Source organism: Moschus berezovskii, chromosome 19, assembly GCF_049115385.1.
Source record: "Moschus berezovskii isolate FMDL1 chromosome 19, NW_MosBer_1.0, whole genome shotgun sequence".
NCBI classification, from domain to species: domain Eukaryota; kingdom Metazoa; phylum Chordata; class Mammalia; order Artiodactyla; family Moschidae; genus Moschus; species Moschus berezovskii.
The window spans coordinates 49,247,009-49,269,419 of record NC_142478.1 but is presented as its reverse complement, the minus strand read 5'-3'; the positions used below and the strand labels follow the sequence as shown (position 1 = coordinate 49,269,419).

At 47.9% G+C, this 22,411-nt stretch overlaps 1 protein-coding gene across 2 annotated transcripts in view; it reads left to right on the top strand.

The window, feature by feature from the left end:
* The window catches only part of ADGRD1 (adhesion G protein-coupled receptor D1), a 179,443-nt gene that overhangs the window by 46,970 nt on the left and 110,062 nt on the right, over positions 1 to 22,411 (top strand). For both annotated transcript variants that reach the window (XM_055404644.2, XM_055404645.2), the window contains one exon: positions 11,335 to 11,476. In XM_055404644.2, coding sequence (XP_055260619.2) covers positions 11,335 to 11,476 — 142 coding nt within the window. The remainder of the gene's footprint in view (positions 1 to 11,334; positions 11,477 to 22,411) is intronic.

Below are 22,411 nucleotides of genomic sequence, written 5' to 3'. Positions count from 1 at the left end.
GAAAGCAGGCAGCTATTTTTAACCGCCTACAGATAAACGAGAAATGATAAATACTTTCTAATGATGCAAATAGTCCTGTTATCGTGTGCTCTCTCAGAGGAAGCTGCTTCTCCCACCTGATACCAGGGACCAGCTCTTGGTACAAAACCCTGGGCTAGGCCTGGGGAAGCAGGCAGTCGTGGTTTAGCAGACTTGGAGGGAAGCCCTATTCTGGGGGTGATTGTGGGGAAAGCCTGCACGTTGTCAGGGTCACTTTTAACCTGCCCCCCTGGGTGTGCTTTCCAGAATTCTTCAGGAAAGTCACAAAGGAAGCAACCCGCTTTCCTCGGAAATATGCCCTCTAGACTATTTGGGGGAAATTTCTCCAAACCCAAGGTTATGAATGAATAGTGGACCCAGCCTTAGCCCCAGTTTATGCATTTACCTCTCTCTGCTAGAGGTTGAGACTGAAACAGACTTTTCAGTGAAATCCATAAAAATGTGTATTTCTGGGGATGGCCAAATCCTTCTGTGGGTTGGAGTAAGGGTGTGGGGAGGACCATGTTTATACCCCATCTGCAGTGCCCCTCATCCTTGGGAAAGGGGACAAAGGCAGGACTGAGGGTTACAGATGGCAGTGGGTACTTTGATTCACTGTGACCAGAACCACACTCTTTCTGGGTATTGGCAAAGTTTAGCATAAAGGTCCAGATGGTTAATATTTTTGGCTTTACCTGCTATACTGTTTCTGTCACACCGGCTATATAAAGGCAGCCCTGGACAATACATAAAGAAACAGGGGTGACTGAGTGCCAATAAATCTTATTTATAAGGCCTGGCAGTGCCTATGGTTTGTACCGCCCTGGTGGGCACTGTTATATCGGTGCTGGCGGCAGTGGATGGGGACAAGGCTGTCTGCCCTGCTGTGGGGAGTCGAACCCCATGCTTAAAGCTTGACCACCAGGTGTGATTATCCTCCATCCTAAGCAGGGGTCCCCAACCTCCAGGATCTAATGCCTGATGACCTGAGGTGGAGCTGATGTGATAACAATATAAAGTGCACAGTAAATGTAATGCACTTGAATTATTCCAAGACCGTCCCTCAACCCCACCCCTTGTTCATGGAAAAATTTTTTGTCTTCCACAAAACTGTTCCCTGGTGCCAAAAATATTGGGGACCACTGATCCTAAGGGCTCCAACCCTCCCATCCCTCTCCTATTCTCACTGCCCAGGGGTCTCCAGGCAGGACTCCCTGGAGCCTCAGGACCCAGAGTGCCATGATCTGCTCTCACACCCTCTGCAAGTTGTGGGCTGAGAGACTCACACAGGCAAAGAAGCACCCAACTCACAGCCCTTTACCCACTGACATTAATACCATGGACCTCTGAACTCTGCCAGCAATGAATGCAAGCGTTCAGTTCTTTTCCCGAAGTCAAAACAGAATTTTGCAATGAAGACCACTTATTTTTCAGGTGTTGGGTCTTCAGTTCTAAGGTCAACATGTGATGGAAAGATGTTGTCAACACTAACCTCAGAAAGAATCACCCGTGGGCTCATCAAGTGTGGCCCCTGTATTTGTTGTCTTAGCTCCTGCAGCACGAGGTGGCACAGGGGTGACATCAGCTGTGGTTCACACTCAGACTTGGAGCCAGGCTCCCGGCTTTTTACTCCCAGTCGACCACCCTGCCCAGCTGGTGAACTTGGCACAAGCCTGGTGGTCTCTCTGCCTGCTTGCTTCTTTCTAAGATAGGATGGCTGTCCTGATTTCTGAGGACTTCTGTGAGCTCTGAGTTAATGGTTTAAGTAAAGCTTGGTGCCCTTGAACATGATATGTAAGCTCTTCCTTTGTTATTTCATAAGATGCTTGGCTGTTCTCCCATTCTCTGCCTTTAAGATAATTATCAAATTCCACGCACAATTAGAAGCAGATTAGTGCAATTGCCTTGATAGTGCTCTGGTGTTCCCACTTGCTTGCACAGCTGACGTCATTCCACTTTAGTTTTGTGTGTTAGCACCCTCACACATTTATGTTTGTTGGGTGTGAGGTTGAAAGGATGCAGTGGAATCGTGACATCCTTTAAACCTCCCTGGGGTGTGCAGTCAGCACTTGAGGTTAGTGGGATAGGAGGGGGTCAGGGCTGGAGGGGCTCTTCCCCCAACCCATCCTCTGATGACCACTCTGGGCCCCAGTGATGTCTGCCCTGGGGCAGTGACTGACCATCCACAGGTCCTGGATGGGAGCGTCCTTTGTCCCTGCATGGGCCTGGACACAAGGGATCCTCTGAGGTCCCTGTCTCTGGCTCCACAATGATGAGAAATGTTCAGTTCTTACTGATTCTCATCTGCCATGTGGGCAGCTGGGACGGCTGTTCCTTCAAACCAGTGATCCGAGGTGGACAGGGTGCAGAGTCACCTGCTCCCCCTGCACAGATGGGCCTGTGCCTCAGAAGGGCTAGGACTCCTCGACTGCAGGGCTGGGACTCGGGCCTCTGGATTTCAGCCTCTCAGTGATGGACCCACTTGTGCTTCAGAAGGATATGTTCCAGGGGGTAGACTTAACTTTAATGTCTGCGTTTCTTTTTATTTTTTAATGCTATATGTTTTCATTTATTTTTGGTCATGGTGTGAGGCATGTGGGAGCTCCCTGGTCAGGAATTGAACCCTTGCGCCCTGCACTGGAAGCATGGAGTCTTCACTGCTGGTCCTCCAGGGAATTCCCCTGTCTTCACGTCTTTGTAAAGCCAAGCCATCCAGGCAGAAGGAATGACAGGGTCAGAATCACCGTGTAGCAGCCCTCGGTATAGCCACTGATTCGGGCAGTCATCCTCAATGCTGACACCCCTGGGTGAAGGGTTGTGTGGGGACAGGGTTCTTCCCTGGTGCCCCACAGGGTACCTGGTAATCATTATGTCAGAAGGTCCTGGAAAGCAGAGACCACTTTAGTTAAGGGGTCATGCTCAGTCTCACGGGCATCAGGGCAGGCTGACCTCCTGCGTCCCCCGGTGGGAAGCAGTGGCAAGAGTCATCCTGCCCCCAGATGCTCAGCCTGATGCTCCCCACGAGGAAACAGTCAAGGGCTGTTTTGTAAAACCTTGGTTTGAACTGTCACACGTCCATGGGGGGACATGGTGACTAAGTGGATGCTGCCCCTTCCTTGACAGGAAATCAGAGCTCTGTCAGACACCCTGGGGACACCGGGGACGCTGGACTGTGGACCGAGCACCAGATCACAGGTTGAAGCTGGGTCAGATTTCTGAGCATGGTGATGGTTAGGGTGGTTATGTAGGAGGTAGTCTTTATTTTTAGAAGATACACTTAAAGTATTTAGAGTTGGAGTGTCATGATGTACTTTCTGATGATTCAGCAAAAAGAAGGGGGAGGCGTGTGTGTGAGAGAGAGAGATGCCAGACAAAACAAAAATGGCAGAATGGTAGGAGCTGGGAATCTAGGTGCACTGTCTACGCATTTTCTGTTGGTATGACCTTTGCAATGCAAGGTTTGGAGAGGAGGGTCCTGTTTGGGGCAGAGATTCTGGTTCTTGCCGTTCTCTCTTGAGAGACCCCCCTGAACTACTTTATTATTTATTGGCTGTGCTGAGTTTTCGTTGCTGTGTGGGCTTTTTCTCTAGTTGCAGTGCACGGGCTTCTCGTGGCGGTGGCTTCTCTTGTTGGGGAGCATGGGCTCAAGGCCACAGGAGCGCAATAGTTGCTTGCAGCATGTGGGATCCTCCTGGATCAGGGATCGAACCTGTGTCTCCTGCATTGGCAGGCAGATTCTTTATCACTGAGACACCAGGGAACTACTTCTTGATACCAAGAACTTAGTGACTAAGCCACCTGAGCACCACAGAGGTCATGTCGACCATCCTGGTGGATGCTGTCTTTTCTTGTCTGTCAGTCGGAGGCTTCTCGTACCGCTTAAGAATTCTCCCAAGTTTCTCCAAGGCTCTCAGCCATGTCTGCCTGTGCAGCATCTTTCAGATCTTGCAGGAGGTTTAAGTTTCCTTTGCTTAGCATTTCCTGCCCCCTCGCTGCTCCCTCAAGCATCAGTGAGAATGCAGCTCTGATAGACAGGATGGAGATAGACTCCAGAGTGAGCAGGGCACCATGTGTGAGCAGGAACTTGCTAGAAAAGAGTTCATTTACTGGGGGATATTTCCAGTTTTATTAAATCTCCCTGTCCAACTTGGTCTACCTGTTGTTGTTGCTCAGTCACTCAGTCGTGTCCGACTCTTTGTGACCCCATGGACCTAAGCACGCCAAGCTTCCCTGTCCATCATCTCCCAGAGCTTGCTCAAACTCATGTCCACTGAGTTGGTGATGCCATCCAACCATCTCATCCTCTGGCACCCACTTCTCCTCCTGTCCTCGATCTTTCCCAGCATCAGGGTCTTTTCCAATGAGTTGGCTCTTAGCATCAGGTGGGCCAAGTGTTGGAGCTTCTGCTTTAGCCCCAGTCCTTCCAATGAATATTCAGGGTTGATTTCCTTTAGGACTGACTGGTTTGATCTTCTTGTGGTCCATGGGACTCTCAAGAGTCTTCTCCACAGCACCACAGTCCAAAAGCATCAGTTCTTTGGCACTCAGCCTTCTGGGTCACCTGTGGGGCCCTCATACTTGGAGTGGTCTTTTAATGAGACCACTTTTTCTTGTTCCACGCATGCTGATTTCTCTTGCTTGAGGACCAGAACTCATCTCTTCATGTACTTGGGTGTTCTGCTTGCAGATTTCAGAGTTCCCAGATCTGCCCTAGAGATCCTGAGATCTTCCATCCTCTCCATGCTTTCTTTCTTTTTTTTAATTTAAAAATTTTTGCAATGTTATGTTGGTTTCTGCTGTACAACAACTCGAGTCAGTCATACGCATGTCCCCTCCCTGTTCAGTCTCCCTCCCCTCCCCTATCCCATCCCACAGAGCACCAGCCTGGGCTCCCTGTGTTATACAGCAACTCCTCACCAGTTATCCATCTTACACATGACAGTGTATATATGTTGATGCTACTTTCTCCATTCGTCCCACTCTCTCCCTCCCCCATGGTGTCCACGTCCACAGATCCATTCTCTACCTCTGTGTCTCCATTCCTTCCTGCAAACAGGCTCTTCAATACCGTTTTTCTAGATTCCATAGGTAAGGTAAGGTGAAGTCACTCAGTCGTGTCCGACTCTTTGCGACCCCACGGACTGTAGCCTACCAGGCTCTTCCATCTGTGGGATTTTCCAGGCAAGAGTACTGTAGTGGGTTGCCATTTCCTTCTCCAGAGGATCTTCCCGACCCAGGGATTGAACCCAGGTCTACCGCATTGTAGTCAGATGCTTTACCATCTGAGCCACCAGGGAAGTCTGTATATGTGTTAATACATGATATTTGTTTTTCTCTTTCTGACTGACTTTGCTCTGTTTAACAGACTCTCGTTTCATCCACCTCACTAGAAATGACTCAAATTCATTCTTTTTTATGGCTGAGTAATATTCCACTGTATATATGTACCACATTTTCTTTATCCATTTATCTGTTAATGGACATCTAGGTTGCTTCCATGTCCTGGCTATTGTAAACGGTGTGCAATGAACACTGGGGTACAAGTGTCTTTTGGAATTGTGGTTTCCTCAAGGTATATGCCAGTAGTGGGATTCCTGGGCTGTATGGTAGATTTATTCCTAGTTTTTTAAGGAATCTCCATACTGTTCTCCATAATGGCCGTATCCATTTCACCAACAGTGTAGGAGAGTTCCTTTTTCTCCACGTCCTCTCCAGCATTTACTTTTTGTAGATTTTCTGATGACGGCCATTCTGACTGGTGTGAGATGATACCTCATTGTAGTTTTAATTTGCATTTCTCTGATAATTAGGGATGTTGACAGTCTTTTCATGTGTTTATTGGCCATCTGTATGTCTTCTTTGGAGAAATGTCTATTTAGGTCTTCTGCCCATCTTTTGATTGGACTTTCTGCTTTTCTGATATTGAGCTGTGTGAGCTGCTTATATATTTTCTGGAGGTTAATCCTTTGTCAGTTGTTTCCTTTGCAGTTGTTTTCTCCCATTCTGAGGGTTGTCTGAACCTTGTTTGTTTCTTTTGTTGGGCAAAAGATTCCTCCTTGACCCACCTCCTAGAGTCATAGAAATAAAAACAAAATAAACAAATGGGACCTGTCCATGCATAATCGAAGGCACAGATGACCGGCAGAGGGGTCGTGGCTCAAGTGAGGCTGCAGGGCTGGACTTTGGCCTGTGTCAATCGGGTCCCCGGGGGGCCAGATGGGTAATTTGGGGGAAGTTAGATGGAGAGGCCGTTTGCCAGGCTGTGCTCAGCGTGTGCTCCCTACTATAAAGGATAGAGTGATAACAGGAGGGCTTCCCAGGTGGCTCAGTAAAGGGGGTAAAGAATCTGCCTGCCAATGCAGGAGACTCAGGTTTGATCCTTGGGTCAGGAAGATCTTCTGGGGGAGGGCATGGCAATCCACTCCAGTATTCTTGCCCAGAGAATCCCATGGACATAGGAGCCTGCCGGGCTACAGTCCATGGGGTCACAAAAGAGTCCACATGACTTAATGACTAAATGACAACATAATAGCAGGAAGTGTTCTCAGAAGGAGGGAGTGGGGCATGATGCTGGCACCCTGGGCTGATGGGGTCTGGAGAACACAGTTTCTAGGGCAAAGATGCAGGGGTGTGGGGATGGGCACCATGCCCTTTTTGTGACCCCGCAAAAACAGTGCTATCCGGGTCTCACTCTCCTCTCTGACTGGCTCTGATTTCCTGTGGGTGCTGGCATTGGCTGAACGCCCCAAAGCAGAGTGCAGGGACGGTACGGGGCGGAGGCGCAACCGTATGGCCCCTACTCCCACGACTGTCTTCTTTGCTGTTTCTCCCCTGGCATCTAGAATGAGCCTGTTTTCTTATCTAGGAAGGCCCCCAAGCCCTGGTACAGTCAATTCCAAAGTGACAGATGATCCAATCTCCACGTGTTACTGCTCCCCAGATAACAAGTTAAAAGAAAATCAAGCCTGGATCAGATTTATGAAGACAAAGGAAAACCCTTATTAAAACTGGAAGTACCAGAGAGATTAAATGAAGTCATAAAAAAACCTTCATTTTATTATGAAAAAAATCGAACATCTGTAAAAACAAAAGAGACGGTCATCACCGGGTTACAACCGGGACCACCCACGGCTGTTTGGGCTTCCTCTGCCCACCCCACTCCCTCACCCTGGCCCCACCAATTATTTTGAGGCAAATCTCTGACATCATGTAGTTTGATCTGTAAATATTTAGTCTCTATTTTTAAAAGACAAAGACTTTTAAAAGTACAGAATAAACTCCATGCCATTATCCCATCTAAAAAGTAAACAGTAATTTCTTAGTCCATCTGATGTCTTGTCATTGTCAACTTGGGTGGTGGTGTTGGGATGGTGGGCTCCTTCTGGCTCAGCCACCATGTACCCCAACCTGGTCCTCTCTGCAGGGCAAACCCAGCCAGAAGGAAAGGCCTCCCTGGCTGCATGAGAAGTGAGTCACTGGAGACCATCAGTGTAAACCCATCCGTATTGGGAAATCGTACTTTTCCAGATTAAAAATGCTCCTAAGGGCGCAGTGTAGACTGTTGAGTCATATCAGTTCCTGCCCTCAAAGGCAATGTTTACTAGGCTGCATTTGGCTGAATCCATATGTTCCCGGGGCCAAATCCAGCAGTCCACTCTGGATTTGCACTGTATTTGTGGACAGAAGATTCTCCATAGGTTTTCCATTTTTTACATGTTTTCCTTAAGATTTTGATCTAAGTCATCATGGTTTGTCTGTGAGAAGATCAATTCACTGACTACATATTAGTTGAAAACCTACTGTGTGTCAGGCTTGGTTCTAAGGGCTTAGAGAGCTGTGAACAGAATGGGTAAGAAGCTAGCCACCGGCCTCCAATAAAATAAATTAAAAAAAAAAAAAGAAGCTAGCCACCGATGGAGCTTACAACCTAGTGGGAGATGACAGCTGACCTGATGAACTGTTAGAAAATGGACGTGGATGGGGAGAGGGGCGATGTGACAAATAACGATGTATTTGTAGGGTCTTATGCTCATGGTTGTGATTTTACTGTTGGCTAATATATAGTCCTAATTTTTGCTAGACAAATGATTTCTATTATGTTTGGTGGAATTACATATATGCTGACTTCACAGAGAGAAGCATGGACTGTGAGGTGTTGGCAAGCATTTCACCATATCTCAGCGGATACTGCGCTGAGCTCAAAACATCTCAGTTTCCTGAAATCACAAGCAGAGAGGCGGTCTACCTGGGCAGCCTCATTGTTCTGCGAGAGAGCATGTCCCTGTGTCACCGAGGACCACATCTTTCTATCTTTGGGTCTGAACTGGTCCCTGGTGACATCCAGCGAGTCTTAACTTTCCACAGCAGTGACTGAACTCCCTGCCTTTTCAGTGGGGACTATATCACCTCCAAAAGGTGAAAATTGGTTTTGAGGGCAAGGAGTCTGAGATATTACAGTGGCTGTGGCTCTGCAAAGTTACCTAAAGCATATTGAAGTACATAAGCAGATTTACTCTATTTCTGTGGTACTACGATTTCACGGGATGGGCAGGTGTTGATGGAGTAATGGTGGGGTGTTAGGAAAAATGGATCTAATAGGACTCTTCAGGGGGCCATAATGAAAAAACAGGGCTGAGAACCATGAGCTAGGGTGAGACTTGCTTTTCAGTGTCTTTCACTTTTTTAAACCTGTGTGACTTATTCCATATGTGTCTTGTAGCTCGGGGCTTGTACAGTGATGCCTTTCCAGAGAAGAATAATCAGATAGCAAATCAGCCGTGTTCTCTGAGTTTCCAGCAGCTCCTCAGCTTTCCAACCCTGGTGATATTCACAAACACGAGGAATCCATGCCTCTGTTTTGCTACAGGGGATGGTTTCTGTTGGAAATACCCTTAGGCAGGGTATTTCCATGAAGGCAGGGCTAGGGTTTTAAATCTTTTTTTTTTTTAATTTGGACTGTGCTTGGCCTTCTTTGCGGCATGCAGGCTGTTTGTGGAGGCACGTGGACTTCTTTAGCTGTGGTGTGAGGGCTCAATAGTTGCAGATTCTTAACCACTGGACCACTAGGGAAGTCCCAGGGGTTTTAAATCTTTACAACGATATTTTTAAAAAACATCTCACATTGACAATTCCAGGAATAGTTCTGTGTGCTGCTGGGGGCCTGCTCTTTTTTAGGGACTCATGTCACTGGCTTGTTTAAAGAGCTGGGTCCCATGGTGATGATGCTGGTGTTAGGGGGGAGATGCATGGGTCCCACTGGCTCTAGTCCAGGTCACCAGCTTTGAGTCTAATTCACAGGTAAAACTAGTTGAGGGAGGAAGTAGATTGTGCACGCAGCTCCCAGGGGTCTGCTTGATGTTATGAAGATGGTTCTGTGAGTGTAAACACAGAGAAGGGTCAGAATCCCCATGCAAAAGTCCAGATTAGGAGAGAAACCAGCTGATGACTGGGTGATCTGAGTCTGGGCTGAATGACTTCATGTCGCAGGCATCCTAGTGAAATGTCTGAAATTCAGAGTAAGGCAACAGACATTTGCTGATTACCGACCATATACCAGGTAGGGCGAGGGTAAGGGCTAGGTAAGCAATCACCAAGAACACAACGTTCAGAGTGGTGTTCATTCTTTTTCATTCATGTGCTACAAGTGGCAAACCCTGAATATGAACACTTTCTTAGATCTTGCACCCCAAGTTCTTTGCTTCCCTCATCCTAGTCCTGGCCCTGAATGTCATTTCAGCTTCATAATTCCATGAGACAAGTACTATGTCCATCAGCCAAGATTCTTTTGATTGGGCGTAAGCAACAGACTTTATTTTTTTGGGCTCCAAAATCACTGAAGATGCTCATTGCAGCCAGGAAATTAAAAGACGCTTACTCCTTGGAAGGAAAGTTATGACCAACCTAGATAGCATATCAAAAAGCAGAGACATTACTTTGCCAACCAAGGTCCATCTAGTCAAGGTTATGGTTTTTCCAGTGGTTGTGTATGGATGTGAGAGTTGGACTGTGAAGAAAGCTGATCGCCAAAGAATTGATGCTTTTGAACTGTGGTGCTGGAGAAGACTCTTGAGAGTCCCTTGGACTGCAGGGAGATCTAACCAGTCCATTCTAAAGGAGATCAATCCTGGGTGTTCATTGGAAGGACTGATGCTAAAGCTGAAACTCCAATACTTTGGCCACCTCATGTGACGAGTTGACTCATTGGAAAAGACTCTGATGCTGGGAGGGATTGGGGGTGGGAGGAGACGGGGACGACCGAGAATGAGATGGCTGGATGGCATCACTGACTCGACGGACATGAGTTTGAGTGAACTCCGGGAGTTTGTGATGGACAGGGAGGCCTGGCGTGCTGTGATTCATGGGGTCGCAAAGAGTCAGACACGACTGAGCGACTGAACTGAACTGAACTGAAGCAACAGAAACCCAGGCGTAAACTGTTTTAAACAAAAGGGGAATTTGTTTCTATCACATAAGCTGAAAGGTGCATGGACATCTGGCTTCAGGAGCAGCTTGATCCAGCATCCAGTTGCTATCACTCAACTCCATCTTTCAGCTTTTCCTGGACGTGGGCCTCCTTCCCAGTCAGTCTTTCTGCTCATGATTATAAGCCACTGCTGGAACCTCGTGGTTCCGGACTGACATCTAGCAGAGAGAAGTGAGGATCTCTGACCCAGCATTTCCATCTGAACCTTGTTACTTCTCTTCGGATCTTAATGGAACATGTGCTTGCATCTGAACAATCAGTGTGGTCTGAGGAATGCAGCGTACTGATTCACCCAAATTGTGATAGCAGGGTTTACTCTTGAGTTAAGGATGGAGGTCCCTCCAAAGCATATGGACTACAAGTCAGGAAGGGGTGGTCACTTGGACGGAAGCTGAGGTGCCTTTATCAGGAGAGGGATGAAGGGCTACTGGATAATAAGACAACAGGTGTCCATCACATTACTGTTTGCCACAGCGGTTTATAGTTTGGACATGGAAAATTCCAACAGGTAAGTCACTGGTCCAAGGTCAAGTGCATGTATGGCTGAGATTTAATCTCATTGTTTTGATCTTCCTGTTCTTCCCCACTTCCTGGGTTACCCCCTCCTTCTACTAGACTATAGACTCTGTGAGGTCAAGGGCTCCATCTCACCTTTTGGTACTAACACCGAGTCTTAGTGCAGAATGTACTGTTTGATAGAAATCAAAACTCCACTCCCAAAAGATTTCAGTCTCAAAAGTCTCAGGCTTAACATGAAATTTTAAACTCAAGGTTTTTTTTTTTTTTTTTTTTTTTAATTTCTGTTTTGTAATGATTTTTCATTTGTTCCCAAGGATTGCTGAGGCAGCAAATTACAAAAACTGCTTGCTCTCTGCGACCAGCTATCTGATCTCCCTGGAGGTCTCCCCGACGCCGAAGCTCTCCCAGAATTTATCGGGCTCCCCTCTTATCACTGTCCACTTACGGCACCATTTGGTGAGTTAGAGTGAATTTGTCCTCATTTCTGTTCTTTGATTTCCTTTTGCAGCAAGGAATATTCGATTGTCTGTATGATTGTAGAAAGAATCTTGGATGGATTGGTGCTGGCCAGAATTAGGATTTTGGCATCCATTCTTGTGATTGTTTTTGAACAGCAGTGGAAAGTCCCCTGGATAGCTCTGGGGTTGGACACACAGTATTAATTTTGTGTAAAAAGGCCTCTGAGACCAGACGTTGCTTTCGTAGATGTGTGCACAAACAACTGTGGCTATTTCTGTTTTATGATAAGTATTGTCTTTGGAGGAGGGGATACCTCGGCTCATTCTCACTTATCTTAGATGATAGCCATTAGCGAGACAGAGAGCTTGGTTCTTTCTGGGAAACACTTTAGCATTTCGAAGAGACGTTTCTATGCTTTCAGTTTTGAGCTATTTGTTTTGCCCCGTTGTAACTGTGATTATCTCCGTTTTCACTCTGTCTGTGATAAGAATGACAGGCGCATCAGGGACACAGATGTGCCCCTGTCCTTTACAAAGCGTGACTTTCCTTGTGCCAGGATCGTGCACTATGGTTGAAGCTTGATGTTTTCAAGGAATTTATTAAAGAATGCAATATATATATTAAGCTTTTATTGAAGTTTAGTTGATTTACAATGTTGTATTCATTTCTGCTGTGTAGCAAAGTGATCCAGTATACATTCTTTTCCATGTTCCCTTCCATGATGGTTAATGATAGATGTTGAACAGTGTTCCCTGCACTGTACAGTAGGACCTTGTTTATCCATTCTATGTGTAATAAGAACTCAATCCATTTTTGATCCTTTGAAGTCCTACAAAGACCATTCCTGCCAGGATCTTCTATTTTGTTCCATTTTATACTGTTCCATCCCATTCCGCCAACATTATCTGAAGACCTACTGTGTGCCAACACCTGTGTCTGTCTACCTGTGTTTTCATGACCTCCTCAATGAGACAGCATTGAGGGAAGCTGATGAGTCAGGACAAGTTGCTCTCACTGCAGCTCCTGGCTCACCCTGCCACCCTCCAACCCTGGTTCCCCATGAAGGTCAGGCCCCTTCTTGGCTCCCTCCGAACCCAGCTCTGCCCAGTTGTCCACACTTTCTGGCCAGTGTCTGTCTGCACTTGTGCTTTCCCAGGCAGATAGCAACCACCAGACAGCTGTTGCTCCATTCCCTCTTTCATCCTGACCATCTTGCTGATTGGTATTGGGATGAAAACAGACCTTTTCCAGTCCACTGTGACCACTGCTGAGTTTTTCAAATTTGCTGGCATATTGAGTTCAGCATTTTCACAGCATCATCTGTTAGGATTTGAAATAGCTCAACTGGAATTCCAACACCTCCACTAGCTTTGTTCGTAGTGATGCTTCCTAAGGCCCACTTGACCTAGCACTCCAGGATGTCTGGCTCTAGGTGAGTGATCACACCATCATGGTTATCTTGGTCACTAAGATCTTTTTTGAATAGCTCTTCTGTATATTCTTGCCACCTCTTCTTAATATTTTCTGCTTCTGTTAGTTCCATACTGTTTCTGTCTTTTATCGTGCCCATATTTGCATGAAATGTTCCCTTGGTATCTCTAATTTTCTTGAAGCGATCTCTAGTCTTTCCCATTCTCTTGTTGCCAAAGAATGTTCAAACTACTGCACAGTTGCACTCATCTCACATGCTAGCAAAGAAATGCTCAAAATTCTCCAAGCTAGGCTTCAGCAGTACGTGAACCAAGAACTTCCAGATGTTCAAGTTGGATTAAGAAAAGGCAGAGGAACCAAAGACCAAATTGCCAACATCTGTTAGATCATAGAAAAAGCAAGAGAATTCCAGAAAAACATCTACTTCTGCTTCATTGATTATGCTAAAGCCTTTGACTGTGTGGGTCAAAACAAATTGTGGAAAATTCTTAGAGATGGGAATACTAGACCACCTGACCTGCCTCATGAGAAATCTGTATGCAGGTCAAGAAGCAACAGTTAGAACTGGGCACGGAACAACGGACTGCTTCCAAATTGCGAAAGGAGTACGTCCAGGTTGTATATTGTCACCCTGCTTATTTAATTTATATGCAGAGAACATCATGCGAAATGCCAGACTGGATGAAGCACAAGTTGGAATCAAGATTGCTGGGAGAAATATCAATAACGTCAGATATGCAGATGATACCACCCTTATGGCAGAAAGTGAAGAGGAACTAAAGAGCCTCTTGATGAAAGTGAAAGAGGAAAGTGAAAAAGTTGGCTTGAAACTCAACATTCAAAAAACTAAGATCATGACATCCGGTCCTATCACTTCATGGCAAATAGATGGTAAACAATGGAAACAGTGACATACTTTATTTTCCTGGGCTCCAAAATCACTGCAGATGGTGACTACAGCCATGAAATCAAAAGACACTTGCTCCTTGGAAGAAAAGGTATGACTAACCTAGATAGCGTATTAAAAAGCAGAGACATTATTTTGCCAACAAGGTCCGTCTAGTCAAAGCTATGGTTTTTCCAGTAGTCATATATGGATGTGAGAGTTGGACTAGAAAGAAAGCTGAGCGCCAAAGAATTGATGCTTTTTACCTGTGGTATCGGAGAAGACTCTTGAGAGTCCCTTGGACTGCAAGGAGATCCAACCAGTCCATCCTAAAGGGAATCAGTCCTTTTTATTCATTGGAAGGACTGATGCTGAAGCTGAAGCCCAAATACTTTGGCCACCTGATGCGAAGAACTGACTCATTGGAAAAGCCTGTGATGCTGGGAAAGATTGAAGGCAGGAGAAGGGGATGACTGAGGATGAGATGGTTATATGACATCACCGACTCAATGGAGGTGAATTTGAGCGAATTCCGGGAGCTGGTGCTGCTGCTGCTGCGTCACTTCAGTCGTGTCCGACTCTGTGTGACCCCATAGACGGCAGCCCACCAGGCTCCTCCGTCCCTGGGATTCTCCAGGCAAGAACACTGGAGTGGGTTGCCATTTCCTTCTCCAAATCCGGAAGCTAGTGAAGGACAAAGAAGCCTGGTGTGCTACAGTCTGTGGCATCTCAAAGAGTCAGATACCACTGAGCGACTGAACTGAACGGACTGATCTCGCTGAATCCTCACGGCCCCTCTCATCGCTCCTTCTTCCTCTACTCCACAGCCGACCTTTCTTCAGGAACCTTCCCTCCATCCCCTGCCACCCCCGCTGCCTCCTGCTCCTTCCCCTTCTCTCGTCCTCTTCATCCACCTGCAAACAGTCTTTGCCTGAGAATGTTCCCCCACCCTGTCTCTCTCCTTTCTCTTTTTGAAAATCACAAAACATTAAAAAAATTTAAATTTTGGTAAAATGCACATAACATAAAATTCACCATCTTACCATTTTTAAGTGCACAGTTCAGTGGTGTTAAGTATGCTTCACATTGGTGTGCATCCTTCACCACCCTCCCTCCCCAGAACCCTCCTGATTTCAAAAAACCAAAACTCTGTCCTCATTAAACATGAATTCCCCCTCCTCATCCTTGGTCCCCGGCACACACCCTTCTCCTTTCCACCTCTACGGCTTTGACTACTCTGGGGCCTTCGTGTAAATAGAATCAGAGAGGATTTGTCTCTTCGTGTCTGGCTTATTTCACAGAGCATCAAGTCCTCAAGGTTCATCCGTGTGATAGCAAAAGTCAGAACAGAAAGAACAGAATGTCCTCTGTTTTTTGTTTTTCTTTTATGTCTTCGCTGTGAAGCATTTGGAATCCTAGTTCCCAGGCCAGGGATTGAACCTGCGCCCCCTGCAGTAGAAGTGCAGAAATTTAACCATTGGACTGCCAGGGAAGCCCCAGAATGTCCTTCTTTTTAAGGCCGAATCCTAGCCTATGGTGTGCATGGACCACACTTTGTTCATCCAACAGTGAACACTTGGGTTGCTCCCACCTTTAGGCTATTGTGCATAATGCTGCCATGAATGTGTGTGTGTGCAAGCATTTCTCCCAGATCCTATTTTCAGTCGTTTTGGGTATGTACTTGCGGAAGTGGCTTCGCTGGATCCCATGTTTCAGAAATCTTATTTAACATCCACCTCCCCCTTCTCTTCTTCAAACTAGGTTGATGTTTACCATCTCCACTTTCTATACACATTTTCACACTGCAGAGATGGCCTCACATGTCTCCAGAGGAGCTTCCCAGGGGGTGCTATGGTAAAGAACCCGCTTGCCTATACAGGAGACATATGAGACTCGGGTTTCATCCCTGGGTTGGGAAGATTCCTCCAGTACTCTTGCCTGGAGAATCCTCATGGACAGAGGAGCCTGGTGGGCTATAGTCCATGGGGTACCAGAGAGTTAGACACGACTGAAGTGACTTAGCCTGCATGCAACGCGTCTCCAGAGTCCTCTGCTCGCCTGGGCTCTGTCAAAGCCCACCCCACCCCCTGCAGCCCCTGAGTCTCCCACTCCTGGGTCTGCAGCACATGTCCCCCTGCAGGTGGTGCCCTTTCTCTGGTATCAGCCCCTCCTCCGCTGTGCCACCTGCTCCAACCCCCTGAACACATGTGCTCCTTCAACCCGTCCTCAGGAACGTTTACCTCTCTGAGTTCATGGGGTTGCCTTGATTTCAGCCACCACCTCCAGACTGATGTTCCTGGTGACACAAAACCCACCTCTCCCCGTGGCCTCACTCCTGTTCCCAGCAGGTTTCTCCACCCCAGGAGTGCAGGTGGGCACGTTACCCCCAAGCCCGCGTGTCCTCTGTGTCTGACCTCCTGTCACTGTATCGCTGTCTCTCTGCTCGGAGTCTGGCGCCCTGGTGCCCTCCTGGCTCCTGGTCTCTGGGTGGGACCAGCTGTGACCCTGTTTTTCGAGCATCCCTCACCTGCTCCCTCCCACTGCCCCACCCCGGTTCGGAGTCTGATTGCTGGTTTGGTTCTGCCTGAGCTCTAGCTTCTAAGCTTCCTGACTGTACTTCCCACTTTATTCTCCCCAAGTTCCCAGGCTTATCTTCCAGAAACACAATCCAGGTGGTCTTACCCAGCTATTTAAAATCTTTCGGTGACTCAGATTTCCCTGAAGGCACATTTCAACTTCGGGCTGCATGGTCAGCCTTGAGTGGACCTTTCCAATGTGACTTTCTGCTTGAACCTCTGTCCAGAGGAACAGAAACACTCACTCTCCCATGAAGTCTGGGCCTGGTGGGCCTCTGCCTTTGTGTGTGCCTCTCCTGTTATCTGGAAGGCCTTCCACATCTCTGGGGTCTAGTCCCACCTGTGTCAAGGTTACTGGAGTCATTACTGCCTCCTCCATGAAGCCCTCTCTGATCTCCCCAGGGAAGAACCACTTCTCCCTCTTAAACATCTTTGCTCTGCACTAGTGCCATCTCCGAGGATCTCATCTTACTATTTATGCAAACTGACTATCTCTTCTTTTTTGACATTTGTGTGCAAGAAGTTTATTCAAGAGGGATTACAAGCTTGACTTATATGGGAAAGGAAGGAAGGCTGAGTAGAAGGAGAAGGCGGCTTGTGATGCAGTCTTGATAAAGACTGAAGGTGACCCTGTGGTGAGCTCTGAAGCTGGGATGGCCCTTCAGAATGGTCCTCTTGAAAGTTAGGGGCTCTCGCCTTTAGCCCAGTACATGACTGAGGGCTGTATAGGAAGGGAGTGACCTTGGACAAGAAGCTACTGTCCGCCTACTAAATGTAATTCTGGCAGCTGAGGACTCTCAGTAGCTGAACTCACAGCAGTTGTGGGTGTACAGAAAGTATATGTAAAAGGGCAGGGTAGCTAGAGAGGGGTAGGGATCAAAATAAGCTTTCAAACTGACCATCTCTTAAACCAGCCTGTGCATTTGTGGGGAAGCTGCCGTGGGCCCCATTTGGAACCATCTATTCCTTCCTCTTGATGTCTGGCATTGAACTTGGGCTCAGAAAATATTTGTTGAACAAGTGCTGAGCTCAGAGGCAGAAGCACCATATAAGTAGCTCTGTCCCAATTTGTGTTATTTGTGTGTATTTGTGTGGCTCCTCTTTCTATGGAGAGGATGCTCACCCGGGCCAGAGGCTTTTCCCCGGCTGCCATCCAGAGGAGGCAGCTAACTAGGCAAAATGAGCTCGGCGGGCTCAGCCTGTGTTGGAAATTGGTTCTAGTGTGAAACAGAGGCATTTTTAGTGCTTCCGGTGTTGGGGATTTTATGATGTGGCATGGAGCTATTGCAAGTCTGTAATCCAAGTGCATAAAAGCAGAGAAGGCTTGCTCTGAACGATTCTGGAAGCGATGTGTGTTTGAGGTTGAAGTGGCCCTAGGAAAGGGGGCTGTGAGTCTTGGTGGATGTCGAGGGGCGGGCTGAGCTGGGGCTGCAGGTGCTGGGGAGTTGGGGGCTTGGGAACAAGGTCTGACGCTGAAACAGGAGGCTGAGCGGGCAGGGGAGATGGGGACAGAGGACTGAATGCGGGGCTTCTTGGTGTCCAGATCCCCAGTGAGGTCACAGGGCATGGATGTCCATGTGCACACACACACATCCCCACACATACTGCCACACAAATAGTACATGCACAACCAGATCTAGCACACATACAGACACAGACACATACAGACACATACACTTAAACACACATATATGCACACACTCTGATGTAGCACACACACAGACACACACACACCCCCCAGTACACATGCTCACATACAAACACACGCACAAGTGCAGACCCAGCGTATATATAGACATGCACATGCACACACACACACACACACACACACACATATCCACAGCTCCCACACCCACCATCCTTGTCAGATCAGCCTGGCGCGAACCTGGATTTGAAGAGTAGAAGGCATTTTGTTTATTTGTCTTGGTTCCCTCCCAGTCCCTTTCTGAGTAGGATGGTGTCCAAGACCCTTGGGCACCCTCAGGACCTCGCATCCTTCCCCTCTCTCACTTTTCCTCTCTGCCCCATGTTCTGATCCACAGAACCCTCTCCTCACCGGCTCCCAGCAAGTCAGCAAGGCCATAAACAGACCCGCACCCGTCATCAGGTTGTGGGGATGCCCTTGACATTTCTTGATGCCTGTGCATCTGAGGGGCTCTGGTTCTGGGGCCGCATCCCATAACACCCCCGCGATGCTGCCTGATCCAAACTGTACTTTTAGAGTGAGTTGCATTCCATAGTTTTCCCAGAGAGACTTTTCAACCAATGAGACAAAAACTCACATGTTGCCAGAGTCAGCTGTCCCTGCCAGCTGGTGTCCTGCTCAGCCAATATCTTTTGTGATGTTTTGCCATCAATTTATTTCAAGCCACACAATACTTTTTAAAATTTTATATTGGAATATAGCTGATTAACCATGTGACAGCTTCAGATGGGCAGCAAAGGGACTCAGCCATACATATACGTGTATCCATTGTCCCCCAAACTCCCCTCCCATCCAGGCTGCCACATAACACTGAGCAGGGTTCCCTGTGCTGTCCAGTAGGTCCTTGTTGGTGGTCCATTTTAAATACAGCGGTGTGTACATGTCCACCCCAAACTCCCTAACTACCCCTTTCTCCCACCCTTCTCCACCCCCTTGCCCCCAGCAACCATAAGTTCATTCTCTAAGTCTGTGAGTCTCTTTCTGTTTTGTAAATGAGTTCACTTGTACAGTTTCCTTTTAGCTTTTCCATGTAAGGAATTTCATGCAATATTTCTCCTTCTCTGTCTGACTTCCTTCACACAGTATGACAATCTCTAGGTCTATCTGCGTTGCTACAAATGGCACTCTTTCATTCTCTTTAATGTCATGCCACTTGATTCTTTACATTAAAATAATGTTTTCACTGTTTTTTCTTTTTTAAGGAAACCAGCTCAAGTCAGTTATGGGTACAGTGAAATAAACCAGAATCCACTGCCCTGATTTCAAGGGGCCTTGCCTGGAGACCCCAGTGCTCCCTGAGTGTTTCATGTTGCCTGTGGGTGGGGTCAGGTAGACCATGATGGCCAGTGTGGCCTGGGCTCCTGCTCCATGCCTTGTTCAGAGTCGATGGGTTGGGTGTGCCTGGTACCCAGAGTGTGCATCATCAGAGCCCATGCTCAAGCCATCACAGTGTCTTCTTACTTCTCATTCCTTGCTCCCCAAACCATCAAACAGTCCAGATTCTGACCCATCCTTTGGCCGATGCCAGTTGTGCTGATTTGCAGGTCTCTGCTGATGGGTTCCTGCGGCTCCTCTGAGGGTCCTGTCTGGCATGGGGAGCCTGCAGGGCTGTGACCCTTTCCAGCTCAGAGCATGTGGCCAGGCAGCTGTCAGTGGGGTACAGACTGTTGCGATAGACAGTCCAGTTGAGGGGGATGGAAATGGGGAGCAGATGGACACCACCCTCGAGAAGTTACTGAGGGCACCTCCTTGCTGTAGTCAGTTCTGGGGCAAGTGCCAGAGTCCCCTGCCTAAAAGATGCTTCAGAAATGGCAGAGCTCTGGCCAGTTAGAATTACTCTCAGCTGCTAATCAGAACCTTTATTTGTGAATCAAGATGGAACGGTCACCTTTCCCTGGTCAATGAAGATGCGTGCGTGCATGCTCAGTCGCTTAGTCATGTCCAACTCTGTGACCCCGTGGATCGTAGCCCACCAGGCTCCTCTGTCCATGGGACCTCCCAGGCAAGAATACTGGAATGAGTTACCATTTCCTTCTCCAGGGAATCTTCCCAACTCGGGGATCGAACCCACATCTCTGGCATCTCCAGTGAAGATGAGACCTTTGTTACTCTCAGAAAGAAGCAGACTGAGAGAAACAGATTCTTTGGAAACTTTGAGAATTAGAAAACCAAAAGTCAGTATCTTGAAGCACTAAGTGCTGTCGTTTCAATGGCTGTTGTCTAAAATTCACTCATCTACTGGCCTTCACTCCATGTGACTGTCAGTCCCAAAGACAGGCTGTCCATCCATCAGGCTTGTCATAAAGTTTGGAAGGGATTGAGTCCAATATTGGTGATGTTCCAGTAGCAGGACTCTGGGAAGTGGTCAAAGTGGAGGGTCTGTCCCTCTGTTTATCTGATACCATCTCCCGGAGGACCAGCGATGTGGCTGTGGCCAGAGCCAGACCGTGCTGGGTCTGCCCGGCTCTGACCTGAGGCTGCTGTGTGCCTCTCAGCGGGAGCTGCTGCAGCCACCATGGGGGAGGAGGCCCAGGCAGGATGGGGACCACGGTGATCAGCTCAGATACAGGGGAAAGTGTGGCTGCCATCGCAATTCACAGTGTGAGCCTCCTGTGGAAGGGGCTGGTATTGCCCACCCAAGTCATTTTGGAGTCAGAGAGGTGAGTAATCTGGGGGGTAGTAAGAAAATCTGCATCCCAAAACTATCACAGGTATAATTTGTCCTCCGAGATGATGTTTATTCCTTGGCTCATACACTGACTCAACAAATACAGCTGTGTGCTCTCCAGTGGGGTGCTAACCTCCTTGCCTCCGTTTCATCCTTAGTAAGCCAGGATAATGACCCCCACCTAGGAAGTACTGCGTGTTCAGTTCATAGTCTGCAATGCAGGAACACACTCCAGCTTCGGCTCACTTTAGCGAAGAGAGAGTTTTCCAGAAGGGCACCTTGCAGCTCGCAGGACTGGAGGAGCTCCACCGAAGGGTGGTCTGGGCCGGTTAGGGACCCCATGCTGGTGCTGAGTGAGGGCTGCCTCTCTGTGCGTGTCCCCTCATCACCATGGGAGGCCCCAGGAGAGAGCAGGAGGGAGGGTATGTAAGTTGGTCTGCCTGGACCATGTGCCCGTCCTGGGCCAGAGGGTGGCAGGCAAGTGGGTGCAGTTCCCCCAGGATCACCTGTGGAAGGTTGTGCACCTTGACCGCTGTAGCATCTAAATGATGGAGTGCAGCTCCCCACGCTGTGGACCGTGAGAGCAGAAGCCCTGATGAATTCCAGCACCTGGACTTCTATCTGCGTCTCAGGATGCCCAGGTGCTTGTGGACTAGGGCTCTGAAGGAAGCCCTGGCCTCTGCCCTGTCGGAGGCTGGGACCCGTGTGCCCTCAGGATTCTGTACCCTCTCAAGCCATCTGACTGCCTGGGCTGAGCCGTGCAGTGTGTGAACACGGCACTGGGACACCGGGGCCTTTGGTCCTGAGGATGGGAGCGTGCGATGTGGCTTCCTCAGGGGCAATGCCACAACTTCTGATGTTTTGAAAGGAAGCCATACATCTGGATTTTAAATTGCATTTCTGAATTTGTATTGTTGGCTGCTGCTGCTGCTGCTAAGTTGCTTCAGTTGTGTCTGGCTCTGTGCGTTCACACAGATGGCAGCCCACCAGACCCCCGTCCCTGGGATTCTCCAGGCAAGAACACTGGAGTGGGTTGCCATTTCCTTCTCCAATGCATGAAAGTGAAAAGTGAAAGTGAAGTCGCTCAGTCGTGTCCAACTCATAGTGACCCCATGGACTGCAGCCCACCAGGCTCCTCCGTCCATGGGATTTTCTAGGAAAGAGTACTGGAATGGGTTGCCGTTGCCTTCTCCATGTATTGTTGGCAGCTCATTCAAATTTTCTTTTAACATTTTCAACCAAAATACATACACCTGTGGGTTGAATTGGGTCAGCCGGTCACCAGTTGACAATCTCTATGATTTTTTTTTTTTTTTTTAGATTTTTATTTGAAATGATTTTAGACTTAAAGAAGAAAAGGAAAAATTGCAAAATAAGACAAGAGTTCCCATATACCCAGCTCATCCTAATGTTAATATTTTAAAGTACAGTTCTTTTTTTAAAATATATACATTTTATTTTTGGCTGCATTAGGTCTTCATTGCTGCGCTTGGGCTTTCTTTAGCTGTGGCGAGTGGGGGCTACTCTCTGCAGAGGTGCGAGGGCTTCTCATTGAGGTGGTGGCATCTCTTGGTACAGAGCACAGGCTCTAGGCACCCGGGCTTCAGTAGTGTCAGCACTCAGGCTCAGCAGTTGTGGCTGGAAGGTTCTAGAGCATGGGCTCAGT